General features: G+C 42.3%; 1 protein-coding gene across 1 annotated transcript in view; it reads right to left on the bottom strand.

Moving 5' to 3' along the window:
• Positions 1-22,588, bottom strand: part of LOC147018262 (endothelin-converting enzyme 2-like) — a 119,898-nt gene that overhangs the window by 95,694 nt on the left and 1,616 nt on the right. Inside the window, exon 2 of the mRNA XM_085897803.1 lies at positions 3,460-3,622. Within this exon, the coding sequence (XP_085753929.1) occupies positions 3,460-3,622 (163 nt within the window). The remainder of the gene's footprint in view (positions 1-3,459; positions 3,623-22,588) is intronic.

The following is a 22,588-nucleotide window of genomic DNA, read 5'->3' as shown; positions in this document are numbered from 1 at the left end:
GTTTAGCATACCCAAAACATATTTTCTTTTTTTCTCCTTGGCTCCGCGAAGGGACGTGACGAAATATCTGAAGTTGTTGTTGTTGTGTGTTTTTTTTTATTCTATCACTAATTTTAAAATATATTCGGACATTTGCTTTTAAGTTTCGACGTCGACGTGACAATATCCTCAAACAGAAAATATTCACAGAGGAGGAACTTAGAATAAGACATGAGCAAACTGAAGAGGCAATCGGACGTGATGTAATGGCACGTGACGAAATATCGGAAGTTATTGTTTTTTTGTTTTTTTTTGAAATGCTGCCAATACGCCATTATACGGTAGCTGTAAATTAGAAACACGTTCAGTAAGTTCTGTGGTCTTCCGGAAGACGTCAAATACATCTACATACATCAATATGCGTTGGAGGTACGTTACACATAGGTTCAAAGCACTTACTCATAGGTTAGAAATAAGTTTTGGGTACGCTAAGCATTACCTCGACATGTTTCGACTTATGAGTAACTTACAAGTAGCGTGCCTCGACGTGCATCAACGATCGTGTAACGTGCCTACAACACGCTACTCATAGGTTAGAAATAAGTTTTGGGTACGCTAAGCATTACCTCGACATGTTTCGACTTATGAGTAACTTACAAGTAGCGTGCCTCGACGTGTGTCAATGATCGCATAGCGTGACATATATACATATATATATATATATATATATATATATTGGTATCGGACAATTAAACCTTTTGTGCTGAATGACAAACTAAACTCTGCCCAACTCCCAGTCTATGAGGAGAGGGAGGGGGAGGGGAGGGTAAAAAAAAATCCACCTTTTGGCATGTAATAATTAATGGCCCATTTTTCAACGAAACAAAATCAATTTTGAGACTAAGGCAGAAATCCATCATTTGGCAAAAGTATGCTACTTCTATATGTCACATTGTTCTGAGGTCAATAAAACCTCGTAATTAAAATAAATTGTGTCAAAAAACTAGGAAGAGTACAATTTGGCATGCTGAGCATTCACATCTAAAATGATGGCTCATAATTCACAGACGTGTGATGCAGTCGACAATTGTCCTCCATGTGAGGAATATACATATATATGCATACATAAATATTCACAAATATATATGCACACATGTATATACACATCCATATAAATGCATATATATATATATATATATATATATATATATATATATATATATATATATATATATATATATATATATATATATATATATTCCACGATGAGCATTCGATCAATATTTATAAACAAACAAACAATCCTTCTTATCTTTCTTGTCTCAAGTCTGAACTCTCAAACCTCTCTCCCTCCTCCAAATCCTGGTGGCATCTAATCAAATCTGTTTCTGGTGTATTTCCCCCTCCATCCCTCCCTCAAATGGCTGCATTGCTGATACCGCAAATGAAAAGGCTGAATGCCTAAACTCGGTGTTTGCATCTAAATCTTGTGTCCAAAACCCATCGCTTTCTGTACCCACCTTACCCAGTCACACCCAGCTGTCCTGGAACTCTGTGTCCTTTTATTCTGACAAGGTGGAGAGCTTGCTGTGAAATCTCGACTCAGATTCTGAAACCAGTCCAGACGGCATTAGCCCACTTGTCCTAAAAACCTGCTCCTCTGCTCTTGCTCACCCTTCTCTCTGTTCTATTCACCCTCTCATTTGCTCAAGGTCATCTGCCATCTGATTGGAAATCAGTAAACATCACTGCCCTGCATAAACGGTGCAAAACAGATCCTTGCAACTACAGACCAACCAGCCTTCTCCAAATCATCAGCAAGGTTATGGAATCCATCATCGCTTCAGACATTACACCCTCCCTCTTCTCCAATGGCTTTATTTCTGATCATCAATTTCGTTTCAGACCAGGTCACTCTACCCTGGATATGCTGCTCCTGCTCTCCCAACAATGGCTGGAGGTACTCATATCCCGAGACATATCGCGTGCTTTTGACATGGTCTGGCACCCTGTCCTGCTAACCAAACTCTCTTCCTATGGTGTCCAAGGCCATCTCCACTCATGGCTCACAGACTTCCTCTCCTGTCACAGACAACGTGTGGCCTGAAATTTAGGTCTTTCATCCCCTCTTCCTGTCCAGGCTGGAGTTCCTCAAGGTAGCGTTCTGGGCCCTGTTCTTTTTCTGGTTTTCATCAATGATCTCTCCGACTCTCTGGAAAATCCTCTTTATCTCTTTGCTGATGATTCCACCCTCTGCCGTACCATCTGTCATCCCTCAAACCAGCAAGCAGCAGCTTCTTTGTTTTCTTCAGATGTGGATAAAAATCATAAACTAGTCCAACATGTGGAACATGTCTTTCAATCCTGACAAATCTCACACTCTCACGATGTCTCTCCAAAAGGACCATTTAGAACTCCCCCATCCCATCTACTTTCTTAACAAGCCTCTGGAAGAAGTCCTTTCATTCAAGCTTCTGGGCTCACTATCTGCCATATTTCCTGGGAAAGCCACATTTCCAAACTGGCCTCCAAAGTCATTCACCAACTGGGAATCCTCCGTCGTGCAAAGTCCTTCCTCAGCTCACCTGAGCTCCTGATCACATACAAAGCTTCTGTCCACAGCCTGATGGAGTACTGCTCTCCCCTTTGGGCTGATGCTTCTGCCTCTCACATTTCTCAGCTTCACGCTGTGGAAACCAAGGCATTTAGGATCATTGACATCTCCCGCAGTGAAGCTGAGTCTTTGGGCCTCTCATTCTCTCACTGCAAGCAGGTCGGTGGTCCTTCTGTCTTCCACCATCTCCTCGCTTGTCTGTCTCTCTCTCTCTCTCTCTCTCTCTCTCTCTCTCTCTCTCTCTCTCTCTCTCTCTCTCTCTCTCTCTCTCTCTCTCTCTCTCTCTCTCTCTCTCTCTGTCTGTCTCTCTCTCTCTCTCTCTCTCTCTCTCTCTCTCTCTCTCTCTCTCTCTCTGCGATATGTCCCCCTTATATTTCTGCAGGGTGCTCAAGGTCCACCAGCAACCCCCATCTGGTAAAACAACCAAAATCACGAATCACTGTTCACCTTCACTCTTTCATTCCTCTTTTTCCCCACCTTTGGAATAAACTCCCTCACTCTCTTCAATCACATTCTTCCCTCCAGGCCTTCAAAACAGTTGTTCACCACCACCTCTTATCTTCCCCCATCCAAAACCTCGATCTATTCTACCCCCATTAATCCATCCACCAGGCTCCTTCAAATTCCCCGCTTTCCTTCCTGAAAGTCCCTGTAATGTCCATCTTGTGTTCCCCGTGTTCCCCATGTTCCCCACCCCATCCGTCTCCCTTCCACAGATCTCCTTATGTCTCTGTTCCCCACTGATTTGTCCTTCCCTCTCCCACCCCTCTTATCTAATGCCCCCCCCCCCTTGCTATGCATTGTTTGTTAGCTCTCATACGAGCCTCGACAATGTATCCAAAAAAACAAAATACATATCGCCTTACATGATTTGTTGCAGTTCTGAACCTTGATGCCAAGAACAATCCATGATAAAATGACAATGAACACGATGAACACTGCCAGGTATTTTTTCAAGGGACGCTTTTCCAGTGAATGCCGCAAGTCATTCAAGCTTCTAAATGAATATTCTTCACTTATTCTTGGTGCCTGCAACACATGACCATTTTCACGTTAAGAAAGATGAACAAAATCATGTTTTGGCCTTCTTCTTCCAACCCTACCCCTTCCACATTTTTTTTTTTAATTCAACATATTCGCCGTTTTCACATCCAAAACGTCAAAGATCCCATGATGTCCTTTGCGAAGAGTAGAGAAGTTATCGATCGCCAGTACCCTGAACAAATCCCAAATTCCTGTCACCATCAGTCAAGCGTTAGACCTGGCCAGTCGGTTCATGCAAGACTTGGGCTAACAACATTAACCAGCTGACCCCACAAGAGGGCGGGAATAATTGGGGCTACCAAAGCATGAGTTGCATCAGTAGATTTCAGTTTGTGGGCCACATGCCTCTGACTCGTCTCGTTCGAGGCTTGGTTCACTGTGGAATCAGACCTGATGAAAACAGCTCACTAATACAATATCCAAAGATGCTGCATCTTGAATAAAAAGGTATTTTTCCACAACAACAACAACAACAACAACAACAACAACAACAACAACAACAACAACAACAACAATCAGCTTTTGGGGCCAAAACCTTCCTCGAAATTTCTAATTCCCCAGATGAATATTTGAGCATATTTTTGACTATGTTGCATCAGAACCATTGCTCATCACTGAACCCCCATGACATCGCAATGGTTTCATGAATGATGAATTTACATAGGGAGATCAGATAAACAGGTGGGAATCTCTCTTACACAAGGGCTGGTGACATCAAACGGTTTATATGGTAATGAATATTCACTGTCATTTAAGAGAACAGGCAATAAATCATTATGACAATGGTTTGTTTTTCCATCTGTTTTTTAATTGAGAAAAAAAGAAATGTTTTGTGATATCTGCAGTTATTACACATCCAAATCGTACTCTGTGCAGTGAATTTGAAGAAGTGTTCTGAGCTGGTTGGAAGAAGGGGGGAGGGGCGCGGGTATCACATTTTATAACTTAAGGCACATTTGCTCATGGATATAAGGGTAGTTTATTTCGCTGCCTTAAGATTGTCTTTTTTGTAGTCTTGGGATATCATCTTTGTTGTTAAGTATTATTAACAAACCAGTAAAAATTACTTGTGATAACCTCCCCAATTTACAGGGCATTCCTCCTTCAACCAGACAGTTTCTGCTGTTGGAAAGAGAAGGGTGAGTTATAATGTTTGATGCATGCTTCTTAGTATTTATAAACATTATATATTGTACTGTATGATGGTTATATGTACTACCGCATAAGAGGCCCAGCTAACGCAGGCGCTCTGAGCAGGGGGGTTGTAGAACCCCCGTGAATGACCCAAACAATGTTTGAATTCAATCTACACTGTGGGAAGTTACCATTTTACGATCCTCCATGGATCGCCCAATAGATTAACCCAAATTTGGGAGTTGGTCACACGCAAAAGCAGGAAGGTGGGGAAATGTTTCTTTACAATTAAATGATTTCTTTAAAGAATGCAGGGAGGTGAGACAAAACACAAATAATTAATAAATGGGATGAACCAGGTAGTCAAAGGACAAACTGATTTTAAAAAAGCACATGCACTTATATACAACAAAAACATAATCCCGCGAATGGCGCCGACAACACTGGATTCAACCAGATACAAAGGGGCAGATGAGGTCTTGTGCAGGCAAGAATTGGTTTCTGGCACAGGACTGTGGTTGTGCAGGTTGGCATTGCACAGGGTGAAGTGCAGCTCAGTGAGGAAGAAGAGAGGATGGCGAGAGATTAGGGCTAAATAACATCTGCGTCTCTGGAGAGATCCTCTTTGGATGAGCCACAAAACAGAGAGCCAAGATGTCAATCTCATCCGCCCAGAAGTACAACTACCTCGTGCATCCATGTGCACGGCCTTTTGCATTTTAAGCACCTCCTTTCCAACATGCGGCTGGTCCTGTCTTTGGCAGCCCACTGTCTGTGGGTGGGACTATCTTCTGGAACGACCTCTCATAAAAGTGTCCCGCCCTTCTCCAGGGCTCCACAGCCAACTTCGCTACCATGGCCTCCAGTTTTCTCGCCGAACGGCCCGTTGGATGTCCATTACCTACAGGGAGCACGGCATCAGTGGCCCTACTGCACTCCCAGGAGTGATGCAACTATCAGCAATGTGCTGCACAAGGATGAATTAAAAATTTAATTGGAAGAAATGAACTCTGATTTTAACTCTCTTTGTAACATTGATGCCATTTTAACATAAGAGAAAATGCATTGTAAATACCATAATCAGGAAGTCAATGGCCAAACAAAGAGGTTAAAAAGGGTGATTTTTTTTTCAGGTAAAGCATTTAAATGGAGTGGCAAAAAATTTATCGAAAATAAGTTTGTTAATCGAGTTTTTAAAGTCATGACACAAACTTACTACTCATACCCTTTATACCAAATGATAAGGAAGTATTGAGTCTAAAGATACAATTAAGAGGAAAAAAATTGGAAACAAACACTACAAATACCCATATTCACAAAAAAGTTTGGAAAGTTGTTCACGTGGAAGAAGTTAAACGCAAGTTCATGGGATAATTTCACTTTTGCTTTGCATTATGTGGTCGTGTTAGAGTGGCCACCAGGATTGACACAGAATGACAAACAGCTGCTGCAGCAACTCAAACAACCCGAGAGGTTTACACTTCCTCATTGCAATGACCTGCAATGACAGCATGCAAGAAATACATTTCCCAAAAATAAAACAAATCTTGAAGCCCTCAGTCTCGTCAACCCCCCACCCACTTCCCCTTCCCCTTCACAAGGTTGTTATCATACAAAACCTGTTCGCAAGCTTGCCTGCTTCTTCTCTCAAGCCATTACAACACATTTAGAATCTGACAGTCAAACTAGTAGTCCAGCTTCATAAATCTGATCACAGTACTCCAAGTCTCAAAGCACTTCATAAGCTCCCAGTATACCAACAAATAGGCTTTAAAATACTGCTGATAACCTTTACAGCCAGGTAGAAATTGGTTTCTGTCAACATTTATGACCCAATCGCAACTTTGTACACCCTGAAAAAAGCTCCAATCAAAGATTAGGAATCTATCTCCTGGTAAGTCCTCGAGCGAGAACGAAAAATTTCGGCGATTGCTAATGTTGAAAAATGCTGTTGATTGCCAATTCCAATGAGAAATCAAAAATGATTGCTAATTGGAACTCGCATTTTAAAATTTGCATGGCCTTATCAATTAGTTTGCAAATCTAATCTGGAATTTCATCTTTTTACAATCACTTTTTTTTAATTTGTAATTTTCATACCTCTTCTTTATTCGTAAACTGCTTTTCAATTTTACTTGTCAATAAAAGCACGATTAGAAGAAATCGATTGAATTATTGGAAAAATTAATTTGATGTGAAAATTTTTGTTGGCAAGAACCATTAAAAAAGATGATTGCAAGTACTTTTTCATCGTTTGCCTAGAAAATATTGTGCCACCTAACAGATTATTTCAATTCTGAGTCAGACAGACGGTTTCTCCCTGACCGTGGTAGCATCTCTGCCTGCAGTGGTAGCAATTCCTGCCATAACTACTGCTGGGAAGGCAACCCAGAATGTCTTTTAATGCAGCAAAGTCACAACCCCTTGATAAAGGACCAGATAATCCCTCAATTTATTTATGTTTCCAGTCTCCAGCTGAAAGAGAGTATCTACCGCTCTTGGGCATCATTTATCTATGACATGTCATGGGAAGACAATCTCTCTCAGCTGGTGTCCAATGCCAGTCGCCACCTTGGAATTGTTTGCCATGCCAAGTTCCATCTTGGCCAGGATCAGCTAGCTTTTTGGCATCCTCAGGTTTCATTCAATGGCTCCCAAATTTGGGCTGGCACAGAGGCTTCCTATCTTTTTCACCTAAAAGCGGAGAAATTTAAGTCCCTTTAAGTCAATGGCATTTTTGGCAGGAGGCAACATCTCAGTCTGCTTCTTGCAGGTTTAGGCAGGTTTAGTAGCCTTACAGCATTTTTACCACCTTTTTTAAAGTTTTGCTCCACCTTTTTTAAAGTTTTGCTCCAGCTGTAGTCCTTCTAAATCGCACACATTCTTTGAAGCAACCATACTTTAAAATTTAAGCTCCACGTTCATCTATATTACATTACCCCATCTCCTCACCCTGTTATGCCTTCTGTAGAAGAAACTCTGAGTTTGCAGTCTCACTCCATTCCTTCAATATTGCAGTTCATTGATACCTCATGATCTCTCCCATATACACCCCCGAGCTATTTTACACTAACGATGCCCTGCCTCCTCTACCACCCAAAACACTTCATATAATGTAGTTTCATGTATTTTTTTTTATCTCCAGGTGGGCTCAGGGGGTGTGGGGAGGAAGAAGTTGACAGGAGTAGAAGAGATCATGGTTACAGGTGGGATCTGACTTTTGGACGGGGGATCTGAGATGATGGTGAACAGCTGTCTTGAAGACCTGGAGGGAAGAATGGCATTGAAGAGAATGTGGAAGTTGGTTTCACAGGTGGGGAAAAAGAGGAACGAATCAGTGGAGGTGATTAGTGATCCTGGATTTTGAGACTTTCAATGTGTTGCCATCCCTTGGATGGACGTTAAACTGGGCGTCCCACCTGCCGGCATGAGTTGTTGGACGTTAAAGGTCCCACAGTGTCCTTCACGAAGAGTAAGCATGCCATCACCGGTACCCTGGCAAATTCCAAATTCCTGCCCGAGCTATTGCTGGGAAGAGAATGGCAAAACACCTAGTATAACCCTTGCCAAGAAACTGCTTTGGCAGCACCAATGCTATGTAACAGAGTATGGGCATCAATTGTTCGTCAATTAATATACAGTATATTGAAGTCACCATTCAATTGACCAATATACATTCTTCAATTGAAGAACAAAGACCAAATGGTGACCCTTTTCTGAGGTTGTGGCTGCAATACATTGATGACACAGTCCTAATCTTAAAGAAGGTGAATGTTGACCATTTCACAAAAATATCAACTAAACTTGGCCAGCAATACAGTTCACGTGTGAAGTAGAACAAGCTCGGTTGCCTCCATTTATGGACGTACAACTGCCTTGCCATAAAAAATATTTGCCAACATTGAGTAATAAAGGTGTTTTGTTTACAAAGTAGAGTTTAGTTTTGCACCTGCTCGTTCTCTTATTTTTACAAACAAGCTGTTATCGTGGTGATTCTTTTGTCAACAATGGCACAGGTGATGGATACCAAACAAACCATTCTTGTTTTTTCCTCCAATGTTTGTAAAGTATAATACACAGTAAGTAAGAGGATCAATGTTTTCAATGCACGATTCATAGTTGAGAAGTTAACAAGGAACACCAAGGAGCAATGTATTCGAAGGAGGCCATTCAGCCCATTATGCCTGCAATTCACTAAAACCAGATGCAATCACCCATCCACACATATATTCTGCCAATGTCCCTGTTCCCCTCTATCTCTAATGCTTTGAGGTACCGATCTAATTCCAACTTAAACCCATCTACTCTTTCTGCTGCCACTATGTTTCGAGGGAGACCATTCCATGCATTAACTACTCTCTGAGTAAAAGACCCTTGTCTTACTACCTTTTGTTTGCTTTCCGGCTATGGCACCTGGTCCGATCACTGTTGATTGTGCTGAAAAGCTCTTCTGCACTTAATTTGTCTATTCCCTTCATTATCTTAAACATATCAATCAAATCCACTTGTAATCTCCAAAGAATACAACCTAAAACCATGTTAGCTTTACATACAGCTGCCTGGAACTGTGAGGTCAGCTTACCCCCCACATCTATTAACAACACCCGCAGATCATTCTCATGTCACATGCTCCAAGATTGCCCCTTGCATTATCAAGTCCCTATTTTCATTGTTCTTACCCATCCTCAACACCTTATATTGTTGCGGGGCTGGCGTCGGCCACGAGCACGACCGCTAGATGGAGCTGCAGAGGCGGCTCGACCGATTGCCCGGAATTTAGATCGTACTTTTTCGGAAAACTCCGGAAAAGTACGGGTCCCTTATTGGACCGAAGTTCGCCAATAGACAGACCACGTAGGGTAGGGTCGATAGCCAATTTCAATTTACCTAAATACCCATGTGGTCCAAACTACCGGGGAAATTCACCCTCGACGATGCTCGTACGGAACGAGCCGCTTGGCGTACTCGTTCCGTGTGCGATCCGAGCGGTTTGATCGCCGAGATACGTCGGTCCCAAATATCCCGTTACAACGGCAATGGCCTGGCTAATTTTCCAACACGCAGCACGCTAAGTCAATGAAGGAATAGATAAGACATGAACGAGCTGAAACATTTCACAAGTGGGGATGTTTATTTACAATGGGGGGATGAAGGGAGCACATAAGGGCAGAGTTAAACCGAATATTAATAAATGCACGTATATACAGGCAAAAAGCACTTACACCATTCACTACTTAGCTGACTGGCGCCACGAACACACACACACCCAAAGAATCGGACCAAATGGTCTTTATTGAGGCCTAACTCGGACCTGTCTGCCTTGTGCAGTCTTCAAGGACCAGGTCCTCGGGGCAGAACTGGACCCCCAGCATGATCCAGATGATCCAGGCGAACGGAGTCGGCAGGGCGAAGGCCGGCAGGAGAAGACCCTTTCCGGCACCGACCACTCTGTGCGCAGACGCCTCCAGAACTCAATCGCCCTGCGCGCAGATGCCCACACCTCCTGCCAGAACCAGAACCCGTGCGCGCACTTCCTGTCAGGACCAGAACAACGACGAATGCGCAGACCACGCCAGACCCACAACAACTGAACACACAGACCGCGCCTATAATTATACGCCCCTCTTCAGGAGGGGGGGGCGCCTCCTCGCGACCCTCCCTCTCTCACTGGCTGGATTTGGCATGCAAAATCACTCTTCGTCCCTCTCACTGGCCAAAACGGGTGGCAAGCTTGTTGACTGGCTCGGAGGCGTGTGACGTCACTAGCCCTTTCCTCCTGTCGCGGGATCTGATTGGCCAGGCGACGGTCACCTCACTTGTTGCATGCTGATTGGTCGAGGGCCGCCACGCGGCTCCTCCCTGAACTCCGCCCACCATGACGTCGGCCAGGTCGAGGTGAATGAAGCGAAGTGACGGTGAGGGTGATGCGATGTGGTCGGCGTTGATGTTGGTGTAAAAATAAACGAAAAGAAAACCTGACTATTAAAATAACTCCACAGCGCAGGAACATTTAATTACCCATTAGACCAGAGGCGGGACCCTAACTGACAACATGTACTTACCGATATAACTGATCTATAGGACCTGTATGTTGTGTGCTCACGGCTTCCAGATTCGCAACAATATTTCTTCATGTTAAACTACATCTGCCAATCGTTATGACCAATCATTGAAAGCATCTTGACTTGCCTGAATCTGATTATCTTTCCTGAATCTGATTCCCCTCTTTGCTATCTCCCTTACCTCTCAGCTTTGTTTCATCTGCAAATTTGGAAAGCAGACTCTTTACCCCATTATCTAAATCGTTGATGTAAATAATGAATAACAACAGTCCCAGTACTGATCCCTGAGGTACCCCACTACTTTCATCCTCCCACTCACAGCAACTCTTTGCTTCCTTTCACGAAGCCAGTTTCCAATCCACTTCGTTAAGGTTAGGGCTTGCAGAATAGCTGGTCATGTAATTAACAACTTCCGATGCAGGAACGTATCAACTGCCTTCTAAAAGTCTAAAACTACATCCTAAAAGTACATACATCCTTCCAAAAGATACACTACATCCACAGCACTTCCCTCATCCATCCACTCAAACTGCTTCAAAGAACTCCAGTAAATTTGTTAAACATTACCTTCTTTTCGTAAATCTATTCTGATGATCTTTAATTTGAAATTATTCAAATATTTCCATATCCGTTCCTTAATTAATGTCTCCAACACCTTTCCCACAGCTTAAGTCAAGCTAATAGGTCTAAAATTCCCCAATTATTCTCGGGAACCTCTCTTAATGGTGTAATATTTGCTATTCTCCAATCCTTTCATTCTCCACCTGCCCTTCATACATGTCCTGACTCCGAGCTGTTAAAGATATCCACTAATACTGTCAGACCCCGCAATTAGTGGGGGATACGTTATTGGAAAATGCCGTGAATAACGAATTTGCGAATAGCAGGGTATTGTTTCAATGGATAAATGGGGGAGAGCTTCCCGGAGGTTCGTGATTCATGAGGGAAAAATTAAAAATCCTGAGAAAAACCTTGAATACACCCGCGAAAAATGGTGAAAAGGCGGGAAAAAAACCCGACAAATATGAAAAGTGCAGGGCCAGGAATGTGGAAGCCGGTCACATTTTATAAACCGCAAATACACGGGGTCCAAAAACAGCCAATCTGCAAATAGCAGGGTTCGATAGTAACACGCTGATCTACTCTGTCACCTCCCGCAATACTCTAAGATGCATATTATTCGGCCCTAGCGTTTACCATTCCTTATGTTTTACAGTGCGAATTGAAGTGAAATGCAGGGTTAAGCGATTGGCTCTTGTCTGTCTGTCTGTCTGTCTGTCTGTCTGTCTACAAACATCAGTTTATGATTGAGAAACAACTGATTTTAAATTGAATGTTAAATTTTGAACATGAATCAGAAAATGAATCAGAAAAGAAACCTGCTGCTCATCAGTATTTTGTCTGAATTCATCCCGGTTGCACATGCACAGAGAGGAGTGATAATACCTTTACTCTGTCTGCCTCTCTGGCAGTCAAACAAAATAGAAAATCATTTCAAACTTGAAACTTACTGTTTTTAAGGACGTCAGAAAGGACAGAAACAATCGTCATGAATAACTAATGTAATGTGTTGAATAAGGTGGTGTAAAACGCGCTGCGTCAATGGCGGTAAACTTCTGAAAAAAAAAAAATTGACAACCTTTAAAATCTTCATTATATTTAAAATGAATTAGCACTTGAACACCACTGTAGAACACAAATCACCTTTGCGGCACTTTCAAAATCCTTCCGTTTAGCAACACGGTACTTGGACAAAATATTACGGAACATGACGTCATCACGCCCAATCAAATTTCCCACTGGTACATCCCGCCCATGTCCTTGTTTCTCAAGACAACGTGAGGTAAAGTGTTCTATGAACTAGCAAGTTCTAACTGTTTCTTCATTTCCTCCACTCTTACTCAGATCTCTTCAAAAACATTTCAATTGTCATTTTGAATTTTCAAGATTTCAATCTCAATTGTCACTATGCAACTTCGCTGAGTGGTGGTTGACATATATATATATATATATATAAATATATATATATATATATATATATATATCTCTATCTCTATCTCTATCTCTATCTCTATCTCTATCTCTATCTCTATCTCTATCTCTATCTCTATCTCTATCTCTATCTCTATCTCTATCTCTATCTCTATCTCTATCTCTATCTCTATCTCTATCTCTCTCTCTCTCTCTCTCTCTCTCTCTCTCTCTCTCTCTCTCTCTCTCTCTCTCTCTCACCAGCCTTGGAATTTCAGCAAAGGACTTCTGTGACTCCATGGGACTGACTCAATCTGTGAACTTTATAACCCAGATTCCCCCAATGGCAAATGCTCCCTTTTGGACTTTGTGATGATCAAGCTTCCCACAAATACCTCCTCCTCTTCCTCTACTCCAATTGGTTCATCTGATCATGTGCTTCTGAAAGTCAACATCTCTCTGGCTATTCTCAGAGAGCTGCCTCAATGCCGACGAGTCTGGCAGTTCACTCAGGAAGATTGGCAGAGACTGCAGGCAGCCATCTCTCTTCAGGACTGGTCTCCCATAATCGACCGCCCCCGATATCAACTTAGCCTGGGAATTCTTCCACAGAAACTTGCTCTCTCTCATGCACAGATTCATCCCATCTCGTCTTCAATTTTCCTACCCTTCTTCCTGCCCATGGTACACTGAATCCTATGGTAAGGGAGTTGCTCTGAAACAACTTGCCTTCTCTTCCTGGAAGGCAATCTCAGTGCATTCCCAAAATTTCACAAGTGTCCACTCTCAGGAGAGCGAGAAAATATCCATCCAAACTCAAGAATGAACTTTCAAGCTCGTCTCTCTCCTCTAAAACCTCGTGATGCCCTGTTAAGTCTGTCTCTGGTGAATGCTCCCCTTCAATTCCTTTCCCTCTTCAAATGGCATCACAGCCGACTCTGCTCGTGAGACGGCTAAATTCCTCAATTCTGTGTTTGTTTCCAAATCTTGTTTCTGCAACCCCTAATGCTCGGTACCCATACTTCCTAATCATACCCTACTGCTCCTGAGCTCTGTGTCTTTTGCACCTGAGAAGGTGAAAAAGGTTCTTTCAAACCTCAACTCTGATTCTGCAACTGGACCGGACGGCAGCAGCTCACGTGTCCTAAAATCCTGCTCTGCTGCTCTTTCACAACCTCTCTCTGCTATTTTTACCATCTCTTTAAGAATCTTCCGTCTCTTTAAAAATCAGCCAACATCACTGCATTACATGAAAAGGCGTAAAACCTGATCCCCTTAACTACATAACTATCAGCTTACTTACAATGATCAGCAAGGTCATGGAATCAATCATCACAGTTGATATGAAATCCTTCCTTTCTCCAACAACCACATCTCAGATCACCAATTTAGTTTCAGACCAGGTCACTCCACCTTAGGCATGCTGCTTCTACTTGCCCAACAATAGATGGAGGCCCTTAATGTCAGACATGAGATCAGGGACATCTCTCTGTACATATCTCACACTTTTGATACAGTCTGGCATTCTGCCTAACTCGCTAAACTCTCTGCCTATGACATCCAAGGCCAACTCCACGCATGGCTGACAGACTTCCTTTCCTCTCATAGCCAACATGTGGCACTCAACGGAATCCTTTCATCTCCTCTCCCTGTCAAGGCTGGAGTGCCTCAAGGCAGTGTTCTGGACTCAGTCCTATTCCTGATCTTCATCAATGATCTCTCTGACTCTGGCAAATCTTCGTTTTATATTCTCCACCGATTTCTCCACTCTCTGCAGTAACATCCCTCATCCTTTAGACAGGAAGGCTGCAGCCTCTTCCAATCTTCAGACCTTGACAAAAACACAAGATGGTCAAACACTTGGAATATGTCTTGCAATCATGACAAATCTCACTGTCTCTCACTGAAAGGACCGTCTGGCAACCTCCTTCCCCCATCCCATCTACTTTCTTAAAAATCAACTTGAGAAAGTTCATTCATTCAAACTCATGGGTCTTACCATCAGCCATGATCTTTCTTGGGCAAACCACATTTCAACGTTGGGCTCCAAAGCCAGCCACCAACTGGGCATCATCTGTTGTACAAAGTCCTTCCTTGGCACACAACTTCTATCAACGTACAAGGCCTTCATCCACAGCTTGATGGAGTATTGCTCTCCCCTCTGGACTGGCTCCCCTGCCTCACACCTTGCTCAGCTTGATGCCGTGGAAACCAAGGTCTTCAAGCTTATTGGAATGTCCCATGATTAATCTGAGTCTATGGGTCGATCACTTCACCATTGCAGACAGGTCGGTGGTCTTTCCGTCTTCTACCACCTTCTGCTTTTTCGTGCTTTGTCCCCCCCTTTCCTCCCCCAGGTTTCTGAAGAGCACACATGGTCCACCATCACCTCCCCCCCCCCCTTCTGGTTAAACTACCGAAATCCAGGATCACTGCTCACCTGCACTCAGTGCTCATTTGTTCCTCTTTTCTCCTGCCTGTGGAACCAACTTCCACATTCTCTTCAATCTCATCCTTCCCTCTAGAACTACAAGACAGCTGTTCAACACCATCTCAGATCATCACCAATCCGGAACCATGATCTTTTCTAACCTCGTTAACCCATCCCAATTCATCCTCCTTACAAATTTCCAGTTTTCCCCCGTGAGTTTTTCCTTCAGTAAAAAATAAAAAGTCAGATCAGTTAGAGTCTTCAATCCGTTTTTCGACAAAACTATGTTGTTTTTTTTTATAGTTTTTTTTATTTAGAACCATGTGATAAGGGCTGCTAGGATGGCCGAGAAGTCTGCACAGTCTCCTCTAAGCTGTCTAGCCTGGGTTTGAATCCTGACCCAGCTATAAACCGTCATCCCGGTGTTTCACAGGCAGGCTGATTCATCAATGCGTGTACCATTCCTCAGATGGACGTTAAACTGGGTGTACCGTCTGCCGGCATTAGTAGTTTAGGTGTCTTTCGCATTAGTAGGAGTCTCTCTTGGAGTTGACGAAAGAAGATAAAGCTTTGGGGATGGATAAACATCAGAGTAATGAAGGAGATGCCAAGCAGATAACCATGATGTTGGCAGAGCAGATAAGTATGATGTTAGCAGGTTTAATGTCAAGCTTATTTGCTCGATACCAATATGAGTCCATGTCATTGATGCGTTATAGATCTACCTTTGCAACAACATAATAGCCATTCTGTACAAGAACAACCACCTCACTGATCCACCCAGACTTCAATTGGTCATGGGCATCCAAAGTTTCCCATGCTTTCACATCTACCAGGGTGCAAATACTTTTTGTAACCATAAGATAATTCACTAAACCTGGAAATTAAATAGTTGGAGAGTTTGTCTTGCTTCTGGACCATTCTGTATTCGGCGATTCATGCACGTCTATATTGGCTATAACCTGCATTGTTATAACATCGCTCCATAGACAAAGTGTCCAATGCATCGACATATCCAAACTTTGGGAAAAGCTTTGACCCCGATTATTTGGCCAAGAAAGCACACAAAGCACAATAACCCAACTGATCATGAACGTACGTGTTTTAATTTGTTTTATTAACTGTTGCGGAGCAAAGCTCTACCTCGGATGGATTGAGGTGCTGGAGCGGCGCTCCAGCAGCACGACTCCCCTGCTCTCAACCCTTTCCTTACCTCCTATTAACTTAAAGAATGCCTTGCCGTCATGTGTAATATTTTTGGCTATGTCCATTTCATACTCTCTTTTAGGCTGCCAAGTGCTTTTCTGAACTAGCGATACTGATGTGTCACACTCCAGTCCTGTTATTTTGTACAAAATAAATGAATTCCTTCTGCATATTCATAATTGCACTGGGTACCGCACTGCTCAACTACCCTGGTATATTTCTGCCTCTGCCTTTACATATCGCTGGGCGGGGGGGGGGGGGGTCCCTGGCCTTGGGTTCGGATGCGATTCCACTTATCCGTCGTTATCATGTTACAAAACTGTACGTGACAAAGCACAGCAAATTAACCAATGAAAATCGACTAAGTCATCATCATCATGTTGCTGTATTTCGATCCGACATTAAAAAAAAAAAACTTAATATCCCTTACTATCCTGTCAAACCTTGATTTAAGTGGTCATAAGTTTTGAATCTACATGGAGAGCTTAAATAGGTCCAAGATTATTTTTTCATTACTTTGTTTTTTCAATGTGAGAAATGTATTAGCTTTATATTTTCGGGTATTTCTCTGAAATATGCTCAGAGAGTGGGTCCCGGTGTAGGTACGTCCATCCGTCTGTTAAAATCTGATGAAAACATCTTCGCCTCACAGACTACTCAGCCAATATGGACCAAATTTGGTACGATGCATCAGGACAGATCTCATGGGGTTTGTGCTCCCCATAAGAGGCTGAAAATGGGGGTTTCGCCTCAAATTCAAGTCATTTCTTTTAAAAACTTTTCAGACACTGATAGCCAGATGCAGACCAAACTCTTCATTAAGCATAAGGACCATGCTGTTTCGTTATTTAAGTTGTGCTTCCCATGACCTTACCACTTCAGGAAGGGGGCATTCCCCCTCCCCCTAATCCCTCATTTTCACCCCGCCAATTGGGGAAATAAGTCAGTCCCCCAGGGGCTATTTTTTAATTGTAATGTGACTTTTCAGCTTTATGTCGCTGTTGTTATGAAAAGGAAGTAAGTTGTAAAAGCCAGAAATAACAAAACAAAAAAAAATTAAAAATAAAACTTCACACCCTGTATCTCAACAGCAGAGTTACTCTTCCTACATTGTGGTTGCTTGTTCCCAGATGTTCTCCCACCTCCAACTCCTCCACCATATTGGAATCATTACTTAAAAAGAGGTCGAACACTGCATAACCCCCCCCCCCATGGGCTTTTCTACAAACTTGGTGAAAAGGTAATCTTGGACAAGAGATAGAAAATCCTCCTCAGCTCTGCCTTTTCCCTTGTCCTGGACCCAATTTATCCCTGGTAAATTAAAATCCCCCATCATCAATACCCCTCCCTTGTCACATGCCTTTCTGAATGATCCACTTATCTCTCTTTCCAGAAGCCACATAAAATCATCTAACAGGTATCTTACTATTCTTGCAATCTATAATCTCTATCCACACAGAATGCCATGCATTAATTTCCATTTTAATGTCTTGCCTTTATCTCAACACAATAATGTCTTTCAGACCAGATTGGCACACCTCCTCCCTTTTTAACTTTCCGATCACACATAAACCCTGTAGCCTTGAATTCCTATCACCAGTTGGATTACTCACTAAAACAGGTCTCACTTTCAGCAACTATGATGTACCCCTCATCATCCACCAGCTCTTCCATTTTTTCCATCCAAGCACTTGGCATTCGTATAAAATACCTTCAAACATGCCCTTGTATGAACTGTCCCCTGCTGCCCCGCCAAACCCTCCAAGCACTTCCTCAACCTCGATTCGAAAAAATGACCCAAATTATTTCTCAAGAACCACCACAAATCTCACTACCCACCTTATATTGAGTACCCTGTTATCTCTGTCCCCATACACTCACTATGACCATGCAGAGATCCCCATATATGCACAACACAAGCACAATCCCCCCCTCCTCCACATCACCTCTCCAACCACCAGTTAACAATCGTCACTCCACCACAGAACTGTGCACTCACTTCCACCCTTGAAAATCACTTCAAACCCCAAATTATTCAAATGTTTCCCCCAGAAAGTTGATACTGTGTGTAATCCTATGCAGTTAAACATTGGTCAACATTCAGATATTGTATTTCACCAAGTAGTCGAGAGGATTTGGAAGTGAGCTATGGTTGAGCTTCAATATATTTGAATGATCCCAAGTGCTAGCAGATTGCACAACTAACTCGTATTCATTGTATTACAGAGCCAATACGCATGCAGTTCCAGACTTACCTTTTAATAAATCAATGGACCTTAAAGCAGTTCAAACTACAGAATTCATCGAACACCTTACTCCAAAGCTGTCTTGAGAAACAAGGACATGGGCAGGGTCGACGAGCGGCGATTTTTATTGGTTGTGATGATGTGAAATGCCGTAATATTTTGTCCAAGTACTGCTAAACAGAAGGATTTTGTGTTGTAGTGTTCAAGTATAGAATTAAATTGAAATAAAATAACGATTTTAAAGGTTGAAGGAAAAAAAACATTCAGAAGTTTACCGCCATTGATGCAGCGTCTTTCACACCACCTTATCTAACACATTACATTAGTTATTCATGACTGCTGTTTGTGTCCTTTATGAAGACATTAAAAACAGTATGTTTCCTGTTTGGAATGATGATCAATTTTGTTTGACTGCCAGGCAAGCAGAGTAAAAATATTATCAAACTCTTCTCTGCAAATGCACGATCAGGACAATTTCAGACCTAAAGTACTGTAAAATGGCACGTTTGTTTTCCGATTTATGTGTCCAATTTGTGTTCAAAATATAACATTAAATTTAAATAAGTTGTTCCTCGATTTTAAAAATGATGTTTGTAGACAGACACACGGACGGACAGACTGAGAGAAGCGAACCGATTGCTTAACTCTGCTTTTCGCTTTACGTATGAGGGGTAACAACTCACCACCATCTCAGGTTTTTCTATTTCATGGAGAACAATTCACCTCAACTTGGGATGGTGGAGCAGGGGGTCAAAACGCAACTCAAGGGCAGGTTAGTTCAACCACTTTCAAAACCGAGTTGACACTTGCTTATAGCTGGGTACACAACAAAAAAAGATAAATAATTTTATGAGAATGACAAAAGAAATATAAGCTTATAAATGATTACAACTCACAAGTTTAATGTAATATTTTATTGCTGATTTATCTCTTCCTTTTTCCTTTTCCATTACAAATCTGTTTTTACTCTGATTAACGATTTGAGAGGGATCTGTTAGTATGGTTTCCAATTATTTTCAGATTGTGCAAACTACATTCTGCATTTGTGAGTGGGATACATACGTCTCGAAAATAAAAAGAGGATGCGATGAAGGAAAGTTTTTTTTAATGTTCATGTTTTCCTGTCTGTCAGAACTGCTTTTTTGTGTTTATCTCTGCTTCATTAGCGGTGCTGTGACCCCTTTCCCCATCAAATCTCATTTTCCCCTCCCCCGACAATGTCAGAGATGGGGGACATTAAAATGAGCTCCGTCTGACGGACTGACCAACCACCTGACTGATCATCTGTCCGTGTACTTTTGTGTAGGCGATATTTCAAAAACCATTGAACATTTAGCTTTCATATTGCAGATATATATATATATATATATATATATATATATATATATATATATATATATATATATATATATATATATATATTCCCCAAGCCATTGTCTCAACCTGATTATGGTAGATCATGGCTGTGATTGGCCGAATTCTGTTGCCATGGCAACTATTTCGGTAACTTGGCTTGTTTACGTGATATTTCAAAAAACATTCAAGATTTAGCTTTCATATCACACATATATATATATATATATATATATATATATATATATATATATATATATATATATATATATATATATATATATATATATATATATATTCCTCATATCACCCAAAGGGCGGCGGACCGAGCATATCAGCTCCTTGTTTCACGAGCCTTGATCTCTGTATTAAAACAAAACGCCAATGTTAATATACACCGACGTGACCTTGCTGATCCGCTTAAAAGCACTGAAGATGCAACAGACCACAATCCTACCCAACCCTCACTTCACATTCCATCTACTAAAACTACAACGACTACAGCTTTGTCAACCTCCCCCAGTATTCCCATGTTCATGTGGAGTCAGCCAGGGGAATGTATTTGGCTTTCAAGAACCCGCTGGCCAGTCCTGACAATCAACTAAAGATGGAAGGAATATAATTTGCCTACTCGTCTGGGCTCCCAAATAATGCCGTGGGATATTGAACATCCACTAACTAATGCTAGCAGACGGGACACCTGGCTTCATGTCCATCGTAGGGACACCTCTTTGTGATGAAACGCCTGCTTTTCTCATGTACGTTACAGAAAGATGGTCAATTTTGGAGCCGCATTGGTGCCTTCATGATGCATCGTCAATCCAGGTATGAAATTGACCATTTCAAACAATTTTTCTATTAGGCAAACTGAGCCTTTTACATTATGTCATGGCACTTGTGGAGAGCGGAATAACCTAGAGGAATATGAACTCGCCTTTGAGCTGTCTCGCCTGGGTTCAAATTTCGACCCGGCTATATATTGCTGCGTCTGGTGTTTCTCATGGATGGTGAGGCATCAGTGTGTGTGATATCCATCAGAGGAAAGTTATGGAGAGGGGGGGGGGGGCGTCTGCCAACACTAGTTATTCTTCTTCTTCGTTCTTCAATCTGAATTCCAACAGATAGGGCTCGGCTACTTAGATCTGCCTTCTCACTATTCCGATGTCTTCTGAATCCTCTCTTAATCCCGTGTTCTTCAAATCTCTTTCCACTACATCCCTCCACCATCAACTACGTCATCCTTTTGATCTTAACTCTCTAATCAGCTCATTCCACACTTTATCAAATGGTTCCTCAACCTTTCTTCTCATCCCATGCCCAAACCGCCATCACCGAGCCTCCTTCATCTTTTTTGTAAAACATGTAACTCCAGCTCTCTTGCGCATCTCATTCGCTTCGTGATACTCTGTTAATCCACCAAAGTATTCTCATTTCTATCATCTCCAGCACGGGTCATTCGGGAATGTTAAAGATCCAATGGTGGCTTTTGTGAAGAGCATGTCATCCATCGCCGGAAGTGCTGGCAAACAGGACGCCCAGTTTAACGTCCCTCCGTGGGATGACACACACTTTGATTTGCCCTGCAAGCGAAACATCACGGTGGCGACTTCGAACTGGACCAAGATTGGAACCCTGGCTTGTGCTGTCATCGTCATAAGTCATGACTAACTATATAATGTAGAGCGCTCAGAAGATCGTGTTGGTACATACCTCTAAGGTAGGCTCTCCTGGGCCAGGATGATGACAATGATGATGAATAAGATGACGAAAACAAAAAGGAGGAGGAAGTAGAAGAACATTTGTAAACCATTAAGCAATTAAATAATTCTCTAGAGGTTATGCAGTCTGGTATACATGCATCAAACATGTGGAATGTAGTTAAACAAGCAAATAGCACACCTTTGCCTTTCCATCACATCAGAGAACACGAACAACACCCGCTAGAGCGCACACCTCCGCCAGGCTGAACAGTTTATGGTCTGTGTCCCATTGATAGGTCAGATCTGAATCCGGTCCTGAACCAAAATCGAATCTGCTTCTTCTCGTCACCGAACTAACTCGTCCACAACGTTTTGAGATGTCGTGCTGACAGACAGACAGACAGACAGACAGACAGACAGACAGACAGACAGACAGAGGTGAAACATAACGTCTGCCCGCCTTGGTGGAGAAGTCATAAAATCATTACTTGTAGTTCGTCATGACTGTACCAGGTACACCTCGTGATGATAGGACGCATGAAATACACATCTTGAGATAACCATTCGTCAAATTCAGGAGAATAAATGGCCACGGCCCCAAATACACATCACACACATTCAGTCCACCACATGAAACTCCATAAAACGTTTATCATATAAAATCTGTGTTCAGTAATTAGAAATAACCTCAGATATCGATTTAATTACAAAACGATTGTGACCGAGCTGAAGAAAAGCCCGAAACTGCAGTTCTAACACGTCTTCTTCTTACGTCACAATCATTCCCACGTTATTGTGGGGATGGCAGCGAGAAGATTGGCCCAAGTCTTTCACAATCCGGCTGGCCA

Source organism: Eptatretus burgeri, chromosome 10 (genome assembly GCF_056783735.1).
Source record: "Eptatretus burgeri isolate ZD-2024b chromosome 10, Ebu_testis_v1, whole genome shotgun sequence".
Classification (NCBI taxonomy): Eukaryota; Metazoa; Chordata; class Myxini; order Myxiniformes; family Myxinidae; genus Eptatretus; species Eptatretus burgeri.
This window is presented reverse-complemented; position numbering and strand designations above follow the sequence as displayed.